Source organism: Neofelis nebulosa, chromosome 12, assembly GCF_028018385.1.
Source record: "Neofelis nebulosa isolate mNeoNeb1 chromosome 12, mNeoNeb1.pri, whole genome shotgun sequence".
Classification (NCBI taxonomy): Eukaryota; Metazoa; Chordata; class Mammalia; order Carnivora; family Felidae; genus Neofelis; species Neofelis nebulosa.
In genome coordinates, this window is record NC_080793.1 from 51,853,825 (window position 1) to 51,875,523 (window position 21,699).

Sequence of the window (21,699 nt, forward strand, 5' to 3'; positions counted from 1 at the left end):
TGACTAGGTGCTCAGTAAATGTTGCTGAGATCAATCCCTACTCTTTACACGTACAGTATTTTAACCATTTATGTAACAATTAAGTTTTGTGACCCTGCGAAAGTTACTTTCCTTTTTCATTTCTTCATCTGTTAAGAGGGGATAGCACCCTCTTCTTAGGATTAATGAAATATGAATGCAAAGTGCTTTAGGAAACACCTGGTACAGAAAGTATGGACAATAAATGACAGTTCATATTCTCATTGCTGTTATTTTCATTGTTGTGTTATTATTATTATTATTATTATTATTATTATTATTCTTCACACACTCTTCGTGTGCTGGGCAAACCAAGTATTGTAAAACATAGTCCTTGTTTAAAAGATATCTAGGGAAGATGTTCTATATATATGAAAACATAAATAGAGACACAAAGTAGGAGGGATGCTACAACCAATGGGCAATATTCTTGGAACGGGACCCCAGAATTAACTCCTAGTCTGAACTTTCTGACTGCCTTGTGCCCCAGTGCACCTCTAGTCAAACCCTCACTTGCCCTTCCCCTCTCCTCCATCCCTCCACCATACTCGACCCTCTGAGATTTCACAATTTCCTGTTTCTTTTCCCAGACTTGCACTAATATTCTCCCTTGGGCAGATCATCCCTGTAGATTGTGGACTGACAGTGGACTGTCCTGAGCCTGAGTCATGAACTCTTCACATTTGCATAGGGTTCTCTGGGCAGCCTGAGAAGGCAGAGCCCTGGCTGGCTCCATAAGCAAAGATGGTGAATGCTGTAGGAATTTGGAGAGACAAGCCCATCCTGTGAGCCAGTTTCCTGGAGCAAGGGAAACTTGAGCTGGGTCAATAAAGACAAGTCTAGAGAAGAGGGAAGAAGGACATACCAGGAACAGGCCCTATGAGCAAAGCCCTGAGCTGATAATTGCATATGGGAACAAAGCGTGGTCTCAGCAAGCTGGAGTGAAGAAGGTCTCAATGGATGTTGTCAGAAATAAGGTTAAAGTTAAGGAGGGACCACACTAAGGGGTTTTGACATTAAACTGTGTTTGAGGAACTCAGCTTTCCTGAAACATATAATTGGCTTTGACATACAAGTACTCATTATGTGAAGGGCAACGTGGAGCTTTCAACGATATTATGTTGGTAAAGGTACATGTAGATTGCATAGGCAGACAGTGGGTATTTGTAGAGAACTGGGAAGGAAGGTGAATCTATTACAGGGGTAGGAAGATCTGAATCTAGAAACACATAACCGAGAAACACATAACCGGTTCTGACATAAAAGATAACTTGAGTGGCAATCAAAAAATATCATGGGGTGCCTGGGTGGCTCAATCAGTTAAACATTCAACTCTTGGTTTCAAGCTCAGCTCACGATCTCACGGTTTGTGGGTTTGAGCCCCGCATTAGGCTCTGTGCTGACAGTGAGGAGCCTGCTTGGGATTCCCATTCTCTCTCTCTCTCTCTCTCTCTCTCTCTCTCTCTCTTTCTCTCAAAAATAAATCAACATTTTTTTGATTCTGTAAAAATACATCATCAAATAACAATGGTAAGGAATCTGAAGTTTCCATTAAATATCTACTTTGAGATGCAGTATTCTAGAGGTGCAAAGCCATCCAGAGTGTATTTATTTTAAAAGTCAGGAAAATGAGGTTCAGGAAGATACATGACTTGCCTGAAGTCTCACAGCCAGTTAGAAATAAAGCCTCTCATCCCAACAACACAACCTCTCCTCGGGTCTTAGGCTCCATAAGTGACACTTTTACATCAAATCTCACATTATTAGTTTTGGTAAAACAATTTAATTGTAGATAAAGATATCTTCGCTTAGCAGAAGTTACATTTGTATATTTAAGTGATGTAAGTAAAAGATCTTTTTTTTTGAGAGTATTCGTTTTGTCCTTTGTCAATATCAAGTTGAAATCAAACTTAATAAGATAACAAAAAGAAAAACTGAAATGTACTCCTTTCAAAACTTTTCATTGAGTAATATTGCTATTATTTTCTAAACCGAACAAAAACATGACCTTCTTACTTAAAAGTTACTGTTAAAAAAAAAGTTACTATTAATGAAGGTAGAATGGCATACAGAATTTTAAAACCAACATTTGGAGATTACATTTATGCAATAATATCATGCTAGTAAATAATGTCCTTTTAATTTTTGCTTCAATTGGTCAACCCACTTACAATCTCAGTTTAAAGGCCTACATTTCTACCTACTCTGAAATAGCACCTACTTAAAAAAATCATGTCTATCCAATTAGAAGATTATATAAACTTTAAAAGGATGTGCTGCATCAAAGGGTCATTTTGTCCTTGCCCACAACCCACAGTATTCTTTCATACTTTCTTAAATTCAAGTGACAGAATGTGGACTCTCAGTTACAAGATTCCATTAGGCTGTCCTCTGACCTCTCCGATTCTACTCAGGGTCTCCTTATACAGATGCCTGGTGTCAAATGACCTTGTCCAGCTGTTGGAGGAGTCAGCAACTACCCACCCACCCCCCCCAGACCCCCGCCCCAGCTGCTTGCAGCTACTGATGGACCGCACCTCCATACACAACTACGTCATCAAAATGGTCTGTTACAGACAGGCATTGAAACTCATCACACGGGCTGATAGTTTCAGTACCACCTTAGAACAGCTGAGGAACTCCTTTGAAAGTTATTGGTCTTTTCTCGAGATGAATTAGCTCTTTATATTAAGGAAGCAATAAATTATTCTTTGGTGCCCCCAAGTGATTTTCTGAGGAGCAATTTAAATCTGAGGAGTTTATGCTTATTAGCCAAGTTCCAGAGAAAAGCAGCAAAGAGTCAGCTCCTCACATTTGTAACTTTTACTGAAGATCTCTGATATTCATTTCAAAGTATTCTCGCTTACTTTAGGATAACTGTCAGTGGAGACTATCTCAGGAATTTGAATACTAGTTTAAAGGAACAAAGTTGGAATGAACTAGGAAGAATTTATTTAATACTGAAATTTCATCAGTGCTGACAAAGTTTTTTTGGGGAGGATCTCAGAGTGTGAAACCTGAAAATGCACTCTAACAGAGTCCGAAAATTCACACCTGTTATTTATATATTTCTAACTGATGTTAATTTTTTAAAAGAAGTACATTTTTTTATTTGAGAGGTTGATTGCTCTTAAAAATCTGCTTGCATGAGAGTTGAGGTTTTTTTAATATTTATTTATTTATTTTGAGACATAGAGAGCAAGTGGGGGAGGGGCAGAGAGAGAGAAAGGGAGACAGAGAATCCCAAGCAGCCTCCCCACTGTCAGCGCAGAGCCCTATGTGGGGTTTGAACTCACAAACTATGAGATCATGGCCTGAGCTGAAATCAAGAGTGGGGCACTTAACCAACTGAGCAACCCAGACACCCCGAGAGTTGAAATTTTTAATGCTTCACATGATATTACCTCCAGTGCCCTTTAGATAATTAATCTTGATATCTATTTGTGTTTGCAGTAAATGACAGAATCCTAGCAAATGATGGACATCTCATAAACAACAGATAGGAACTGTATAAGTTGCAAAGAAATTAGAAATTGAAAAAGAAAAAAAAATTTCCCCCTGAGGATAATGGGGTTTTTTTTCCAGTTAATTACAAAGGTCAAGGGTAAAGAAGTAGTCCTTCTCCTTAAATACTGAGATTCATCATCCTGACATTATTTACTAGAGCTGCAGTTCATGAACTGATAGGAGGCCCCATGATCTTGTATTCTGTTGTCATACATTTGACTACTCCTTAATTATATTCTGAAGCAAAAATGGGAATAGTGTATATATTAAATCTTGGGCACTGAGTTTTGTCACTTTGTTTCAATGATTTGCCAGTTCAACCACTGCTAATAAAAACAGCATTCATTTGGTGCTGATTTTTGCCAGACATTACCCTGAAGGTTTTATTATACATGTATTTAAAAATATTCCAAACATAAAAAGTGCAAGGAATAATAAACTTTCTTTGTGACCATTCTCAATGTAAACATATATTAACATCTTATCATATTCTTCTTTGAAAAATAAAATATAGATATGATTAAAGTGTACCATGCACATGGCCCCAACCTGATGCCCTTCTTTTCTTCCTATGCAGAGAGTAACCAACATGACGTTGTTGGAGCAAATTTTTCGCACCCTTGTTTTTCTACATAATCATTTCTTCTGAACATCTAGTAAATATTTATGTGGTACTCAAATTGATATAAATTATATATTATGAAGTGGTATCACTTCCCCTCAACACTATATTTTTGAGATTGATCCAATGTATACAGATCTAGTCATTTATTTTAACTGCGCCTACAGTATTTTCTTTTTTAAATAAACCACTAGTAGTTCATCTATTTACCTTCTAATGAATATTTAAGGTTTTCTTTCAATTTTAGGCCATAACATTTAATACTTTGTTGATATCTGTGTAAGTGTTTCTCTAGGGTACATTCCTAAAGAGAAATTGGTGGGATTTAGGACACGCATATACTCAACTTTACAGATACTGGAAAGTTGCTCTTTAAACTGGCTGTTCCGATTTATACCCCAACAGCAATATAGGACTGTTTCTTACTATCTTTCTTGCTCACTGATAATGCCTTTGTCAACTCTTAATTTTTTGCCAATCTGATGGGCATCAATGCTGTATCTTTGTTGTTTTAATTTGTACATCCCTGATGACTAGTAATATTGAACATTTATCTTCAATGAGTATTAGCATGCTATTAATAAAATCCGTGTTAGCATGCTATTTCATAAAATCCAGGATAGAATGTTATTCATTGACATTCCATTCAGGTTTAATATCTTTTTGAGACCTACATTCTTATAGTTTTGTTACAATTATGAGTGGTATCTTTCAAAAATTACATTCCCAATTGGTCATCACTACTGAAAATGGAGCTACTATTGCCTATCTCAGGTTGTTCTGAGAAATTTGCATAAACTCCTTAGGAAAGTGCTTGGTGCATATTTGGCCTTCTCCAAGCTTCCTCTGTCCTGACAGAAATGTAGAAATGATGTAGAGTACTGGTTCCAAATATCAAAAAATAATCAGAAAATGTGAAGTTATATAAAATATTCATATACTGAACTTAAAGTAATTTTTTTCAACAGTTCATGACTGGTAGAGTCAGAATGCATTAGATAAGTCTTGCAAACACAGGCAAGTAAAATATTTAAAACCCGCAAAGGGCCACATATATATAATTTGTAGGGTGTTCTGATTTTTTCTTGGTGACATCATATTATATAACATGAACTAGCAAAAGTACTAGAAACCAAATCTACTCTTTCTGTCTCAGTATATTTTCCCAAGGGATCGCCAGTTCAAGTTATACCTATAAGTGTGCCATAAAAATTACACATTGAATTGGAATGGACTTCCATTATTTACTTATTTATTTAAATTTTTTTTTAAGTTTATTTATTTTGAGAAACAGAGAGAGTGGAAGAGAGGCAGAGAGAAAGGGAGAGAGAAAATCCCAGGCAGGCTCTGTGCTGTCAGCACAGAACCCAATGCAGGGCTCGAATGCACAAACTGTGAGATCATGACCTGAGCTGAAACCAAGAGTCGGACGATTAACCGGCCGAGCCACCCAGGCACGCTGGACTTCTACTTTTTAAACACCTGGCTCCTTCAATATGACTGCACATTTCTTCTTTATATAAAATCAGTTAAGAAAAAAATACGCTGGTCCCTCATCAATAAGGCTTTGGGAAGTCACATGCCACTTTGAGCGTGTACATTTGCCATTAAATGTTAATTCCTTCTACTCTTTATTCCACAAACACTTAGGGGGAACAAACAGATCCAACTATTTGTTCTGGGAAAAGGCAATTCTGTCCAGGGCGTGCGGAATAGGTTCAGGTGGGAAGATGCTAGTGAGAGGTCAACAAAGGGGGTCATTGCTCACGTTCAGTAACTTAAATGCTTTTGACACATGGCTACTTCCTTGTGCTTAGGTCCACTAAATACTCTAAAATAGTAGCCAGTTGAGAAGTACAATTAAGCAAATTAAGTTATTATCTTCAGACGTTAGCAGTTAAATTCCAGTGTTTCCTTTCCCTTGGCAGGTTGGGGAGGAGGGTGGTGAACACCTTGAGAACATATGGAAACAGTTATATTCCATTTTACGTAAGTGTTTATGTGTTGGTTGAACTCATTTTTCAGTTCATAGAAATAATACTTGTCCCTACCAGCTCCCCTGCCTAAACTGAGTAAGAAAAAATAATTTACTCTAAAGCAGAACCGTTTTTAATCAAATGCATTTTTTGTTTCAGTTAAGTTTTGGAGAATTACCGACTTGACCTTAAAAACAAACTCCCTTTTCACACACAATTATTAAAAATAGGCCTTTTTGAGCATCCCTTCCTGAAAGCTCACCTCTATTTCACTAGTCATTAAAGGAACATTCTACCCTCAATTTAAATAACATAATAAATTATTATTAAATAAGAAATTATTCAAATTACTTTCATTTAGGTACAAGATGGCTTAAATAACTGTTTTGTGAACCACAAAGCTGCAGGCAAATGAGGTTTGCCCTAAATTACATACTGAAGAAAATCCCATTCTGTAGTGAATTTCATGTTAATTGTTATCCGAATTTTGTATCCAGCTCACAATCAAAGACAACATGATCTATCCCTCCACTCTTCCAATAATGAATAACAGCCTCTGACAAACATCCTATTTCTGCAAACAATGCAAATCACATACATGCAGAGTTTCAGACAATGATTAGAAGTTTAGTCGCCTGCTGTGGATTCTAGACAAATGGCTCCCTTAGACTGCTTTTCAAAATGTGGAGAGTGGAATTAGCCCTTGAGAGAAAGTTAACTAGAAAGTTTTTCTAATTCAATGTAAAAGTCAATCTGTGCCAAGAGACCCTAGTTGAGGAAGTGTCACTTTAAGGTCAAAAATGACCAAAATAACCTTTTGAGTGAAATAGATCCACAAATAAGTCAAGTCAGGCTGCTCTGGTTTTCAAAAATTATTTGAAAGGATAAAGAAAGGTCATGAGAGAAGAAAAATGAAAGACCTAAAATGAGGATAGCAATTATTTTAAACAAAAGTGTGACAGGGTGTTTCCTACACTGAATGCCACTTCTGTCCAAGATGTTATACGTATTGGGGATAAATTTGTTACTTCCACAACTATAAATTTCCAGTAGGCAACCCCCGTGTTCACATTCTTTGTTACAAACATATACACTGACTTGAAAGGACATCATGAAGATAATCCCAAATGTTCTTTCATCACCTCATTAAAAACTGAAGTTATTCATACTATTTTAACAAGAACGGTTTGCATTTAGAAGGATTTTCACATATATAAGGCCCTTTTCAGGAGTAGCCTGTGATGGAATTCTCACCATGTTTTCAATTAAAAAAAAAAAGCTAAGAATAGTCATGGTGGGTTTTTTCCATCAACACTTACCACAACTGAGCACTTATCATATGCAAGTGCAGGGGTGGATGCTAAGGAGGTGAGAGTCAACATGGATCCCCATGTCAAGGAGTAGAGCTGCTAATCCAGTAGGGGCAGTGAAATATGATCATGGATATCCCTGGGCTATTAAGGAGAACTTACTTGTAAGCAGACTGTAAGCAGATAGAATTGGACAAACAGATTATGACTCAACCATTTTTCCTCTTACCCGTTTGCCTTTGTGAAGTGGTTTTGCAACCTATACCAGGAAGTTTTCTCCTTGATGATTCCCCCATCCTGTTGCAGAGTTTCCCCACCATGTAGCAGAAACTCATATATACCTGGCCACAAAGGGAATTTCACTGTTCTGGCTATTGATACAAGTAACAACTCCTGTTTGAACTCTTCCCCTTAGACAAACACTGAGACTGTGGTGATTGATCTTTCAATGCCTATCTAGAAAATAAAACTATACTTGCAAAGTTTTATATCCTATGGGCCAAGCAAAGTTCTCAGATAGAGAGACATACCTTCCAAAGAAATTGTTAGAATTACATAAATTTATTAGGAGACTGGATTAGCTTCTGGTATTCAGGAAGCTTTGATCTTTTCTCTTCCCTGCCATTTTCTTATACAACCCCAGTTCTGACTATTTGTGCTGGTAGGTAATTCCTCTTTCAGGTTAAATGCTACCGCCCACTCAATTACTTATGACTTCAGTGAGTTTGAGAAAATTCTGCAGCATGAACAGTTTTCATTATGATGTAAATCAATGTAATACTATGTAATAATAATGTTCATGACACCCTTCAATGCTTGCCAAGTGACCAAAATTGTTTTTAGTGGCACCGCTATGACAATTCCATTATGTTCATAACTAGTTCATATTATTCAATTTCCTTTATGGTATAAATTACGTAATAATTAGACTTGCTTATGAGGTTTGCATATGGTATCCACGGAGCAGTACTTAACAGGACTTTTCATAAACCAAATCTGAAGTGAGCTAACATAGTTCAGATTTTGCATAACACCAAATGGGGCAAAGTTAAAATATAATGACAAGATAATGTTCTCAGAAAGAAGTAATAAAACTTAGGTGGCAATGTGTGTGTACCGTAGTAGATAACACACAAAAAAAGCCTTGAGCAAACAATAAAAGTTTAATAGGCAGGCTCTGCATTTTCTGAGTTTACTGAGAAATACATATATATATGAACCACATGAAAATTAGAGTTCCTTTGGGAAGCTTTCCCACTGTTCTTGTCCATGTTGGGGCACAAGCTTTGAAAAGAATATGAATGTCTGTCACAGAGAAGATGGAAATGACAGAAACAGTAAGAGCTGACCATGAGTGGCTACTGAGAGAGCGGATTTACTCAGTATCTAGAAATTTGTGAGATTAATGTGCCCAAAACACCCTCCGGAGAGAGGCTATAAGGGGGCAGGACACAAGAGGTAGAAATAAAGCCACTTGTGTGTTTGCTTTGGACATGACCTAAGTCATTATTTTCTGAGTGGAGAAGAAATCTCTAATTCCAGTGTGGTCCCTTTCGAGCACAAGGTCATCACAATGAAGAGCCACATTTGAAACTTTCCGAAGTTATCCATCCAATTCTCACAATAAAGCACAGAATACAAATTATGACTTGATTTGCAAGTAGAGTGGACCCTGAATCTTGACATCAACAGTCAACTATACTACTTGTTTTCATCTCAGAGTTCACTTTGGAGACTTTCATTTTTTTTTTTTTTTCCAAAACCACCACCAGAGAAACAAACTTTCATAAAATAAATATGACTAACACTTTGAAGTAAAAATATCCACAAAGAAACCAGTATGGGAAGATGGTGGAATTTCCACTGACTCATAAAACAATTTACATATAAATCTCCTTTTTTTTCTTCACTCATTTAAATGATTATCATTTCATATTCAGACTCACTGGCAAAACATCAGTTATTTTAATGTGAATCCTCCACACGTTGCCCCAAACAAATTTTAATGCTCAAGTAAAATGTTTGAGGCTTGCCAGACCCAGGAGAGGGTAGAATGTTGCCCCATACAGTCTGTCCACTGAGCTATTGCTTTGCTTCCCTCTGGTCACGGATATGAGAAAATACCATCCAGACCTCTTTGGATTTGCTAAAACCAACCACCATCACAAGTCAAAATTAGCGACGGAACTACAGCGTTTCTAAGAATAAATAAAAGAGACACTATACCGGGTCTTCAGTTTTGTGACTATTCAAGAGGTCAGACAGGAAATCTTCATGAAGGCTCTCTCTTCGAATTAGCGTAAATTCCCTCAGGAAAACAGCTCCTTGGCTTTGGTCTCCGCATACCTAGGGAGATAAGATAGCAAATTCAGCCTTCAGACAAAGCCTGGAGGGAGGGGAACATTGAAGAATTAATGTCTCTGAGTTGAGGAAACTTCTTGGATTCATTTCAAATCTGATTAGAGCAATCAAAAACAATGCACACAAATACATATTAATGCGAGAGCAGCTAGAATATTCTGGCATGTGACTCCTTGGATGGATGCCAGGAAAGTCCACTGCTAAGTTGGCACCTCTTAATTGACTGGTGTGCGATGTCAAAATTCAGTGATTGTAAGTTATCTTTCAGGCCAGATCAAGTGTGGTCAGGTGCCTAGATGTATTCTATTGGGCTATCCATATTTATGTGCTGTACAGGTGTCTTGGACCCACAGGGATCTATCCCATGGATCTGAGCATCTAGGTGAATCTTGATGACCTGTTACATATCTACCAGATAAGGAGAAGCTGGCCTGGGCACATAACTGACTTTCCAAGTTATTCAAATGATTTAGAAACAGATGCTCTTCAGCTACTCTGGAGGGAAGTATTGGAGAGCTTTTATCTAGAGCTTATCACATACCAGGTTCTTTACACATGTTATCTTGCACCAGCCCCAGGAGGTGACTGTTATTAGCCACACTTTACAAATTAGGAACTGGAGGCAAAAGGGTTTCAGGAATTTGTCAAGTGTAAGTGTTGAAATGAGGACTCAAATACAGGTCTGACTCTAAAACTCCATTCTTATCATTATCACATTGTGCTACTGAGCTACTCAAACCTCCTTTGGTGAAGGACAAATAGTTGAGTAACTCCTATAAATCCTAGGAACAATTAATGCGCCCGGGCTTCCCAATACCTCTCTGAACCTCAGTTTACTCAATGTAAAATAGGAATGATATCAGCATTTTTGAATTGCTGAGAAGACAGGAAAGGATACATGTAATGTACTTAGTACAGTGATTTACATATAGTAATCATTCAACATTATTATCAAAAGCACATTCTGCTCAAGGAACAATTAAAATGCAAGCTTTTAACTTACATGAATTTCTTTGACGATATTTATAATATCTGTAATGGATATTATAAATGGGTATGGTATTATCTTCATATTATCTTCATATTAGTTTAACTTTTATATCTATAATGGATATTATAAATAGGTACTATATTATATTCATATTAGTTTAACTTCTCAATTTTTATATCTTTTAAATTTTATACCTTTTTATGGTATTGGTAACATCATTAAGAATATGAGGCTGTTCTTCACTTTTTGCAGATGACATGATATTATACATGGGAAATCCAACAGACTCCACCAAAAGTCTGCTAGAACTGATACATGAATTCAGCAAAGTTGCAGGATACAAAATCAATGTACAGAAATCAGTTGCATTCTTATACACTAATAATGAAGCAACAGAAAGACAAATAAAGAAACTGATCCCATTCACAATTGCACCAAGAAGCATAAAATACCTAGGGACAAATCTAACCAAAGATGCAAAAGATCTGTATGCTGAAAACTATAGAAAGCTTATGAAAGAAATTGAAGAAGATATAAAGAAATGGAAAAACATTCTGTGCTCATGGATTGGAAGAATAAATATTGTCAAAATGTCAATACTACCCAAAGCTATCTACATATTCAATGCAATCCCAAGCAAAATTGCACCAGCATTCTTCTCGAAACTAGAACAAGTAATCCTAAAATTCATATGGAACCACAAAAGGCCCTGAATAGCCAAAGTAATTTTGAAGAAGAAGACCAAAGCAGGAGGCATTACAATCCCAGACTTTAGCCTCTACTACAAAGCTGTCATCATCAAGACAGCATGGTATTGGCACAAAAACAGACACAAAGACCAATGGAATAGAAAAAAACCCCAGAACTAGACCCACAAATGTATGGCCAACTCATCTTTGACAAAGCAGGAAAGAACATCCAATGGAAAAAAGACAGTCTCTTTAACAAATGGTGCTGGGAGAACTGGACAGAAACATGCAGAAGGTTGAAACTAGACCACTTTCTCACACCATTCACAAAAATAAACTCAAAATGGATAAAGGACCTGAATGTGAGACAAGAAACCATCAAAACCCTAGAGGAGGAAGCAGGAAAAGACCTCTCTTACGTCAGCTGTAGCAATTTCTTACTTGACACATCCCCAAAGGCAAGGGAATTAAAAGCAAAAATAAACTACTGGGACCTTATGAAGATAAAAAGCTTCTGCACTGCAAAGGAAACAACCAACAAAACTAAAAGGCAACCAACAGAATGGGAAAAGATATTTGCAAATGACATATCGGACAAAGGGCTAGTATCCAAAATCTATAAAGAGCTCACCAAACTCCACACCCAAAAAACAAATAACCCAGTGAAGAAATGGGCAGAAAACATGAATAGACACTTCTCTAAAGAAGACATCCAGATGGCCAACAGGCACATGAAAAGATGCTCAACGTCGCTCCTCATCAGGGAAATACAAATCAAAACCACACTCAGATACCACCTCACGCCAGTCAGAGTGGCCAAAATGAAGAAATCAGGAGACTATAGATGCTGGAGAGGATGTGGAGAAACGGGAACCCTCTTGCACTTTTGGTGGGAATGAAAACTGGTGCAGCCACTCTGGAAAACAGTGTGGAGGTTCCTCAAAAAATTAAAAATAGACCTACCCTATGACCCAGCAATAGCACTGCTAGGAATTTACCCAAGGGATACAGGAGTACTGATGCATAGGGGCACTTGTACCCCAATGTTTATAGCAGCATTCTCAATAATAGCCAAATTATGGAAAGAGCCTAAATGTCCATCAACTGATGAATGGATAAAGAAATTGTGGTTTATATACACAATGGAGTACTGCGTGGCAATGAGAAAGAATGAAATATGGCCCTTCGTAGCAACATGGATGGAACTGGAGAGTGTGATGCTAAGTGAAATAAGCCATACAGAGAAAGACAGATACCATATGGTTTCACTCTTATGTGGATCCTGAGAAACTTAACAGAAACCCATGGGGGAGGTGAAGGAAAAAAAAAACAAAACAAGAGGTTAGAGTGGGAGAGAGCCAAAGCATAAGAGACTGTTAAAAACTGAGAACAAACTGAGGGTTGATGGGGGGTGGGGGGGGGACGGTGGGTGATGTGTATTGAGGAGGGCACCTTTTGGGATGAGCACTGGGTGTTGTACGGAAACCAATTTGACAATAAATTTCATATATTGAAAAAAAATTAAAAAATAAAAATAAAATATGAACACCAAAAAAAACCAAACAAACCCAGAATATGAGGCTGTTCATCATGTTAATTTATGCCTTCTTGAAATGTCTGTAGTAATTCATAATAAATTAAAATAATTTTAATCCTTAAGCACTTTGGAAAGGAATATAACTTTCTATAATTTTTAAAAATTTTTTTCAACATTTATTTATTGAAACAGAGAGAGACAGAGCATGAACAGGGGAGGGTCAGAGAGAGGGAGACACAGAATCTGAAACAGGCTCCAGGCTCTGAGCTGTCAGCACAGAGCCCGACGCGGGGCTCAAACTCACGGACCCCGAGATCATGACCTGAGCCGAAGTCGGCTGCTTAACCGACTGAGCCACCCAGGCACCCCAACTATAATTTATATTTAAATGACCTCTGTTATACAGCATAGTTGGTATCATTGGGGTAGACAGAATCTTGGGCCCCTTGACACCCTAGTATCATATCTGAGAATATATTGCTTAACATGGCAAAAGAGCTTTGCAGCTGTAATTAAGTTTACTTACTAGTTGACTTCAAAATAGGGTTAGTAGCCTGGATTATCCAAGTGGACCCAATATAATCACAGAATGCCTTAAAAACAGAACTTTGTCTGGGCTGAGAGCAGGAGAGAAAGTCAAAAAAATTCAAAGCGTGACAAGGTCCTAACCTGTCATTTTGGCTTGAAGATCAAGGGGGGCACATGGGAAGCATGAGAAGAAAATATGTTCTGCCAACAATGGAGAGCTTGGAAAAGGCCCTTTGCCCTAAAGAAGAGCTAAGTCTTTGGCCAATACTTTGATTTTAGCCCAGTGAGACTCTGAATGGAGAATCCAGCCATGCCTTGCCAAACTTCTGACCTACAGAAATCATGAGATAGTACTTATGTATGGTTTTCATCCATTAAATCTGTGGTAATTTGTTATGGCAGCAACAGAAAATTGATATAATCATCAAGAGGCAGGGTCAGTGAGGGGTTATCTTGTTTCATTGTTTTACTAGTGTTTCCTATACTGTTTCATAAGAATCAACCAGTACTAATGAAGCAGAGTTAGAATTGCAGACTAATTCTTGGAAACGTTTCCTTCTGGTTAACCTAACTTATTCCTGTTACATTTAAAATTAAATTTCTCATTTATTTTCTCATCAGGGGCAATCATTCCTTGAGTCTTTAGTTACATATACTTCAAAACCTGTCTTGACCCTGTAACTTCCCTGATCAGAAGCTTTCAGGGATTCTCTACTTCCTGTTGGGTGCATTGCAAATTCATGGGCTCAGTGCTCAGGGCCACTCAGTTGTTTAAGTTCTAGATAAAGAAAAGTCTCATTTGTGCAAACTTTTCTCAAAAAGGTCAGAATGAACATTATTTTATTTTATTTTACTTTATTTTCTTTTTTTCTTTTTTCTTAAGTAGGCTTATATGCCAGGCACACAGGCCAATGTGGGGCTTGAACTCATGACGCTGAGATCAAGACCTGAGCTGAAAACCAGAGTCAGGTGCTTGACCACCTGTGCCACTCAGGCACCCCCAAAACCTGAATTTAAAGTAACCTAGAATTGATGTGTTTTAATGTTACTGTTTGCAAGAGGACTAATGTATGTTGATCATTACTAAAGTTAACATTTCATTAATCATTTCTCCACAAATCCGAGGCCATTTTGAATTCTAACTCCATGATTCAAAATGGTGGCCATCTTAAGTCATGTAATGCTATAGCTTTTAAAAGCTAAAATCTGAAGAGACTAATAAACTTATGGGCATTTGCTTTGGGAGAACTTTTGTGCCTGTAAAAACAAAACAAAATAAACAAAACAAACAAACAAAAAACCAGGTTTCTTTTGTTACACTGATTAAAGAAATAGACAAAATGACTCAAATGTCTGCCAAAAGAGAAATTGAGGTGTCACATAGAAAGACTGAATACTCAATGCCACAAAAAGGAAGGATAATCAGCAAACACTTTGTCCATTTGATTTATACTTTAACTTTCAGTCATAGCTGTGTATTTGTTTTAGAAAGCATTCTGCTTGTTCCTATTTCCTAAGAACATTGACATTTTATAAGACTCACAATTCTTACCAAAATGTTCAACTTCCCAAATACTTTTATGTGATAACAAGGCAGCAGGTCTTAATTAAACTAAAATTCAATTTAATATTGAGAATAGATAAAAACATACAAGTTTGATGGATTAAGTTAGTTTTGAATACCTGTATCTACCAACCATGGATAGTAATTATTATATTCTATATGTTTTACAAATACTATTTTAATGGAGGAGATACATAAATACATAAAGATACATAAATATGTAAATCTTATACCTCTATTTCAATTTGATTTTTTAAATTATTCTTTAAATCCAAAGTAGTATTTTACCCATTTGTTTTGTCATATGTACACACAGGTACACACATTTATGTGTGTCATATGTACACGCAATGACTCAAGTGCTGTCAAGTGCCAGGAGCTTTGCTATCGGGCATATTTCTTCCTTTCAGGGCACTATCCTAACAAGTACTTGGCTCTGACAGAGCCTCCTAGATGCTCACCAAAAGCTACAACTTTTCATTATCATTGGTATACCTAGAGCACATTTCCTAGCCTCCTTTGCAGTTAAGGTGGCTGAGTTTTAGCTGGTAGAAGTGAGGGGTGATACACCAGGCCTGCTCATAAAAATCTCCCACATTCCTTCCTCCATGCTCTGTTGCTCTCGGGTCCGTTTTGCATGGAGACAGCCTCGAGGAAATCTTAAGTCAGTTGGTTTTTGTTTGTTTAAAGTTTATTTATTTTGAGAAAGAGAGATCACCAGTGCCTGCAAGCATGTCCAAGTGGGGGAGGGGCAGAGAAAGAGAAGGAGAGAGAGAGAATCCCAAGCAGGCTCTATGCTATCAGCATGGAGCCCCACATGGGGCTAGATCCCATGAACTGCAAGATCATGACCTGAGCAGAAACCGAGAGTCTGACACTTCACCGACTGAGACATTCAGGTGCTCCTAAAGTCAATTATCAAAGGTGTCAGGGGTTCTATTAGCCTGGCTCCCTGAATGACTGCATGCAGGAAGGCCATCCCATGACCTGTTTGCTTATCTAACATGGTAACCTGATCAAGAAGTAACAGTCTACCGTGTTGGAACCACTGCCCATGTTAGACGTTATTTGTTACTATGGCTTACCTGCTCTAATTAATAGAATGAAAAATTCTAGGTAAGCACAGGATGCTAGGAGAATACAGAGCAAGGGTGATTACCTCTCTGAAGGAGGATTACGAAAGAGTTTAAAGTGATGTTGAAGGAAGAGTGGGGATTTACTAGCTGGACAAGGGGAATGGGATTGGGTAAACGAGGATTCTTGTTCTAGGAAGAACAGCCTGGGGTTGAGAACAAGGCTTGAGATGCCTTGTTCTGTTTGGTGTGTTTTAAGTAATTTAGCATGGCAAGAGTGCAAAAGGACGTGAGAGCAAGGGATGAGAAGAGAATATGTATCATGCACAGAGGCCAGATTATGCATCATGCTCACTGAAAGACTGAAGCAGCCAGTCTTGCTTGGACTTAATAGTTTAGAAGTGCATCCTGGTGGCTCTGAGGAGGTAAGACTGGAGATGAGGTGACCAGTTTCAGATCACTGCAATCACCCTGATGAGAACTCATGAAGACCTGAGGGGCTGGTAGGAAAGTAAAGGACCAGAAGATTTGGTGGCCAGCTGAATGCAACTGATAAGTCTTAGGTTATATCTATATTTTCTGCCTGGGTTTGAGCAGAACAGAGTGGTTAGCAGCACTTTCAACAAACAGGAAATACAGTGGGACAAGCAATTATGTGAGTTAGATGCAGAGTTTGGTTCCAGAGAAGTGGAGTCCGAGGTGCCTCGGACAAAGAAAGCTGAGCTCTGTGCAGTAGAAAGAGACCGGTCTGGGGGCACCTGGGTGGCTCAGTCGGTTAAGCAGCCAACTTCGGCTCAGGTCACGATCTCGCACTCTGTGAGTTCGAGCCCCGCGTCGGGCTCTGTGCTGACAGCTCAGAGCCTGGAGCCTGTTTCAGATTCTGTGTCTCCCTCTCTCTCTGACCCTCCCCCGTTCATGCTCTGTCTCTCCCTGTCTCAAAAATAAATAAACGTTAAAAAAAAAATTTAAAAAAAAAAAAAAAAAAGAGACCGGTCTGGAGATGATATGTAAGTGGTAGCATCCTATGGGGAGTGGATGATACTTAGCATGAATGAGCTTGCCAAGGGACAGTTGGGAGAATGAGAAGACACGTGGGCTGAGATAAGAACCCCTTGACATGGATCTATCTTTAATGGCTTATTTATGCCAACAGAAAATATTAACAAGGACAATCCAAGCATACTCATTTTCATCATTGTTAGCCATTCTTTTATTGGTTCCCCATGCAAATATATTTATGACAACATTATATTCAACTTATTATATTTTTTTCCCAAGAACAGCCTATGGCTTTTTGAGCTATCAATTCCCAGCCCCTGAATTCAACTAAATATTGACTGTGACTTGAAAACTTCTGGGGTAACTCACATTTTAAAAATTTTGTTTCTCCTGGTTAGACCAGGTTCCCTGATTTGGGGTTTGGAAAATATGGTTACTTTACACCCGATATGTCAAAAATCCCCTACAGTCATACGGTAGTTAGCATATCATAAAAAAATGCACCAAAACTGGTACCCCATTATGTTTTAGATTCCGTGGTGTTAGTTTTGCAGATGAGAAAACAGAAATGTGAGAAATGGAGGAATTTTACACATAGCCCATGGCTATGTTGGATTATGAACCAGAGACTGTAGCTCTAAAAAACTCAAGTCTCTGCTGTATTCAAACCTGGTTATTCACCTACAGGAATAGGGCAAGAAAGAAGCCATCATTATTGAGACATCTATCTATTTCTATAGGGTTTTTAGACTCCCCAGGACTGCTCCTCAGGAAGCACAAAACTGTCATGTGCTAGCATATGCACCCCGTGATGAAGATAGCGTCTCCAATTACAGTCTCATTTCCTGCTTCAAACATTGACTCCTCTTTCTGACTGTTGGCACACCAGAGTACTCCATAGAGAACCCAGGAATGTAGAAATACCAGCTCCCAGAATAGAATCTCATTAGATCCAGGAAGGCATGGAAGCAATTTATTGTTGTGGTATATGTTCTCTCTAATGGGGCTGAGCGATCAAACATACAGAGATTTTAGAGAGGGACATAGGTAAATACAGGAAACAAGGAAGTCTTTCAAGTCACTCTCTATTCTTTAGCCCTTAGAGGGAAAAGAAGGGAAAGGTAGTTTAAAACTAAAAATCAAAGGCAGTGAATAATAACAAAAGGTTTTGCATTTGACTTTAAGATACAGTCAGAAACTCAAACCATGTCTACATATACTTTGTCTTGTACTTCACATTTGGTCCCATTATAACCAAGCAACAATCCTTCCCCTGCTTGACCTGACTCTCAGTGGCTCCAGAGAATACCGGTTAGTATTCTGACTCACAATTGTTGGCTCACATGATTGGTGAAATAAAAGGTAAGAATCCCCCTTCAGAATGTCCTACTCCTCACAAGTTTGCTCTATGGGTTGTGACTAGAATTTGGGGTGTTAAAACACAGAGAAACTGGTTCACATTTTGGAATCTCCACCATCATCAAGGAAGAGTCAAAATTTCTATACAAATTGCAATGCTGATGATAGAAGTGGATTCCGGCCAGAGCTTTGAAGCAGCTACAATGTTCTTACCACTCTTGGAAAGGCATCCATTTACTTCCAGGTTGGGAGAAAGGGATGTAGACATATCAGAAGTTTAAACATATAAACACACCCTCAAATTATCAGTTTATTATTGTTCTTTCTTCATTTAGTTTTTCTGTGAATACTGAAAGGTAGCCAAGTTTATGTCCCATGGGTAAGATTTAGGTTTCAATACTACTCACAAAGTATAGCACTGAAAACCACACTGTTAAACTTTTATTCTACTGAAAGGATTTTATAACATCTATTTGTGCCCATATTTGGGCTCATAGTTCATTAAGAATTAAGATAGTGATGCTGTAAATTCTCATTAGATTAGAATAATCTCACTTAGGCAACCAGCTACTGTGTTGAGTAGACACCTATATTTAAATGCCAATGGAGAGAGAGTAAAATGATTGATGCCAGGGTTATGAGTTCTTGGCACAAGGGGGACAGTTAAATGTTTATTAAATAAATAACTGGACAGAAAGTTTTCTTTGACCCCCCAAAAAATCTCTAGTTCCATTTCTGAGAATCCTTATCAAGTAATAGGAGGAAGTAAGAATGTATATGGACACAAAGAGACCAAAGGTAGCCCTGCTGCCCAACATCATTACAACCTGATCCTAAAAATCAGTGACTCAGAGACCAAGGGAAGGAAGAGAAAATCTTTTCCCGATATAATAGGATAAGTTACTTCTGGTTTGAAGGAAATCAAGACAAAGGATGAATATTCTATCACTAGCCCTTAAAATAATGATCTAAATCAAAAATGATAATAGTTGAAATAATAGTTGAAAATAGTTGATAATAAATGACATTTTGGGACTAAATATACTAAGAAGTGGAATCTAAATAAAAAGATATATAGATGTTTCCAACTTTATTAAAGGTTCTGACATTTGGTAACAAATTGTCTTTTCCTGACATTAGTAAATTCCCCTTGGTGATAAACAAGGGTCCCTGATTTGGGGAAGGAAATTAATCATTTGACAGCCTATTCCTGTTAGGACTATTCTAATGGACCCAAATGCAATGAAAAAAAAAAAAGAACATCCATCCTACTGTCAGTGGCTCCCTTTCCACTAATCCCTATAACCTCATCCCTGGTAGGAATATTCTAATATATAGGAAGATGGGGAAATGAGTAAACAGTAATTTGAATGTAAAGAACAGAAAAAAATTATGGGCATATAATCTTACTAAAGAAATTTCCTCATTATAATGCAGAAGGAGGAGTATTTCAGACATATGAGAATATGTATCAAAATAACAATATTTATGAATGTCTCCAAATTCATAGTCACCAATCAGAAGAGGCTCCGTCAGCTTATGCTGAGATCAGCAACTCTGTGTGCACACATTCACAGATTTGTGCACACATTCACAGGGAGCGGGGAGGCAGTGTCACTGAATAAAAACAGCTTTCTTGGTTGTAAGAGTCCATTTCGAAAACCATCTATTTACCTTTGAAAGTACTGTTGGTTGTTTGTTGGGGAGTGACTAAATGTCTTTAGACAGACTGTGATGTCAATATGCCTATCCATACCTACTGCTATAGCATACTTGTCTGGGAAAATAAAGGTTCTTGGAGTGGCTTCAGGTGTCCCTAGCTAATGGCTTCCAACTATGTGAGCTGATTAGCAGTGTTATACTCCCTCAAGGAAAGGCTAAATATGATCCCCAAGAAGATCGGTGGGGGGAGTTAATAAAAACACTCTTATAGCCATATTTAAGTCACTGACATTTATATACCTGGTGTTTGGAGCTTAAAAACATTGCAGTATTCTGTTTGTTCTTTTACCAACTTTAATTACCATTTCTAAAGATTGTAAAGATAATTGCTAAAAGGTTAAAGCAGAAAGAAGTGAGATGGAACATACGGGCCCAAAATGTTCAGCTGGGCCTCATAATTCTTGGTACAGATGTTCGTGCGTAGTTCAGGTTTGATTTAGAGTAACTGCTATAATATGGTTTGAGGCAAGGTGACCAGATGTAGCTGAATTTAAAGATCTGTCCCAGACTGTCAATGAAAAGAAACTCCATTACCCTAGGAAAATAACCTTTACGGTGTGGGGTAGAGGGGAGTAATGCTTAAAAAGACCTGTTTTATCTTTAAGGCAGATAGCCACCTTGACAAGACAAGGAGTCATTAAAACAATGACAACAACAAAAAAATAAAAATAGAAGATGAACAAAAACATGTAGAGAAATTTAACGTCACAGAACAATGTATTTAAAACCAAGTAGCAGAAAGAATGCCATCAAAGTGTGTGCACTGTGTAGAATGTGTGCTTGATCTACAGGGAAGCTGTGGCATTTCCATAATTGATTACAAACAAGTGCAGAAATGAAAGTAAATTCTAGAAAGAACTGGGGGGACCCTCTTCACTAGCCTCTTATCTTTTCAGATGAAGGGAAACATCGCCTTCTTAGATGTTGGGTAAGAGAAAATATGTGGGTTTTGAGGCATAACTCTTGACATATAAGATATGGCAAAACAGTCAAATGACTCAAAGAAGGCAGCAACTTTTCCAAAATATGTAGAGACTTCTCTTTTTAATTTCCTCAAACATTTTAAGACACATTATACCCCATTCCTACCAAAAGGAGAGCAGAATACAATTTCCATAGTTGGGAGAGTTGGCTTGAGAAAGCTGACAAGAGCTGTGATTCAGATCTACACTTAGACAATGAAAGAATATACAAAACAGAAAAAGAATTCCAATTCCCTGTGCTCTACTCCTAGGTAGAAGGGCACATTATTGTCACATCTTCTAGTGACAAGGAGAGACAGGTATGGTCTTCAAATTGCTTCTATGTGCATATGTCTTAAATCTTACATTTATTTTTTAAAATTTTTTAATGTTTATTTTTGAGAGAAAGAGAGAGAGAGAGAGAGCACGTGCACAAGTGGGGGAGGGGCAGAGAGGGAGACACAGAATCTGAAGCAGGCTC

At 37.8% G+C, this 21,699-nt stretch overlaps 1 protein-coding gene across 2 annotated transcripts in view; it reads right to left on the reverse strand.

Moving 5' to 3' along the window:
- The window catches only part of ADAMTSL1 (ADAMTS like 1), an 877,457-nt gene that overhangs the window by 623,277 nt on the left and 232,481 nt on the right, over window positions 1-21,699 (reverse strand). For both annotated transcript variants that reach the window (XM_058695258.1, XM_058695257.1), the window contains exon 2: window positions 9,660-9,779. In XM_058695258.1, the coding sequence (XP_058551241.1) occupies window positions 9,660-9,779 (120 nt within the window). The remainder of the gene's footprint in view (window positions 1-9,659; window positions 9,780-21,699) is intronic.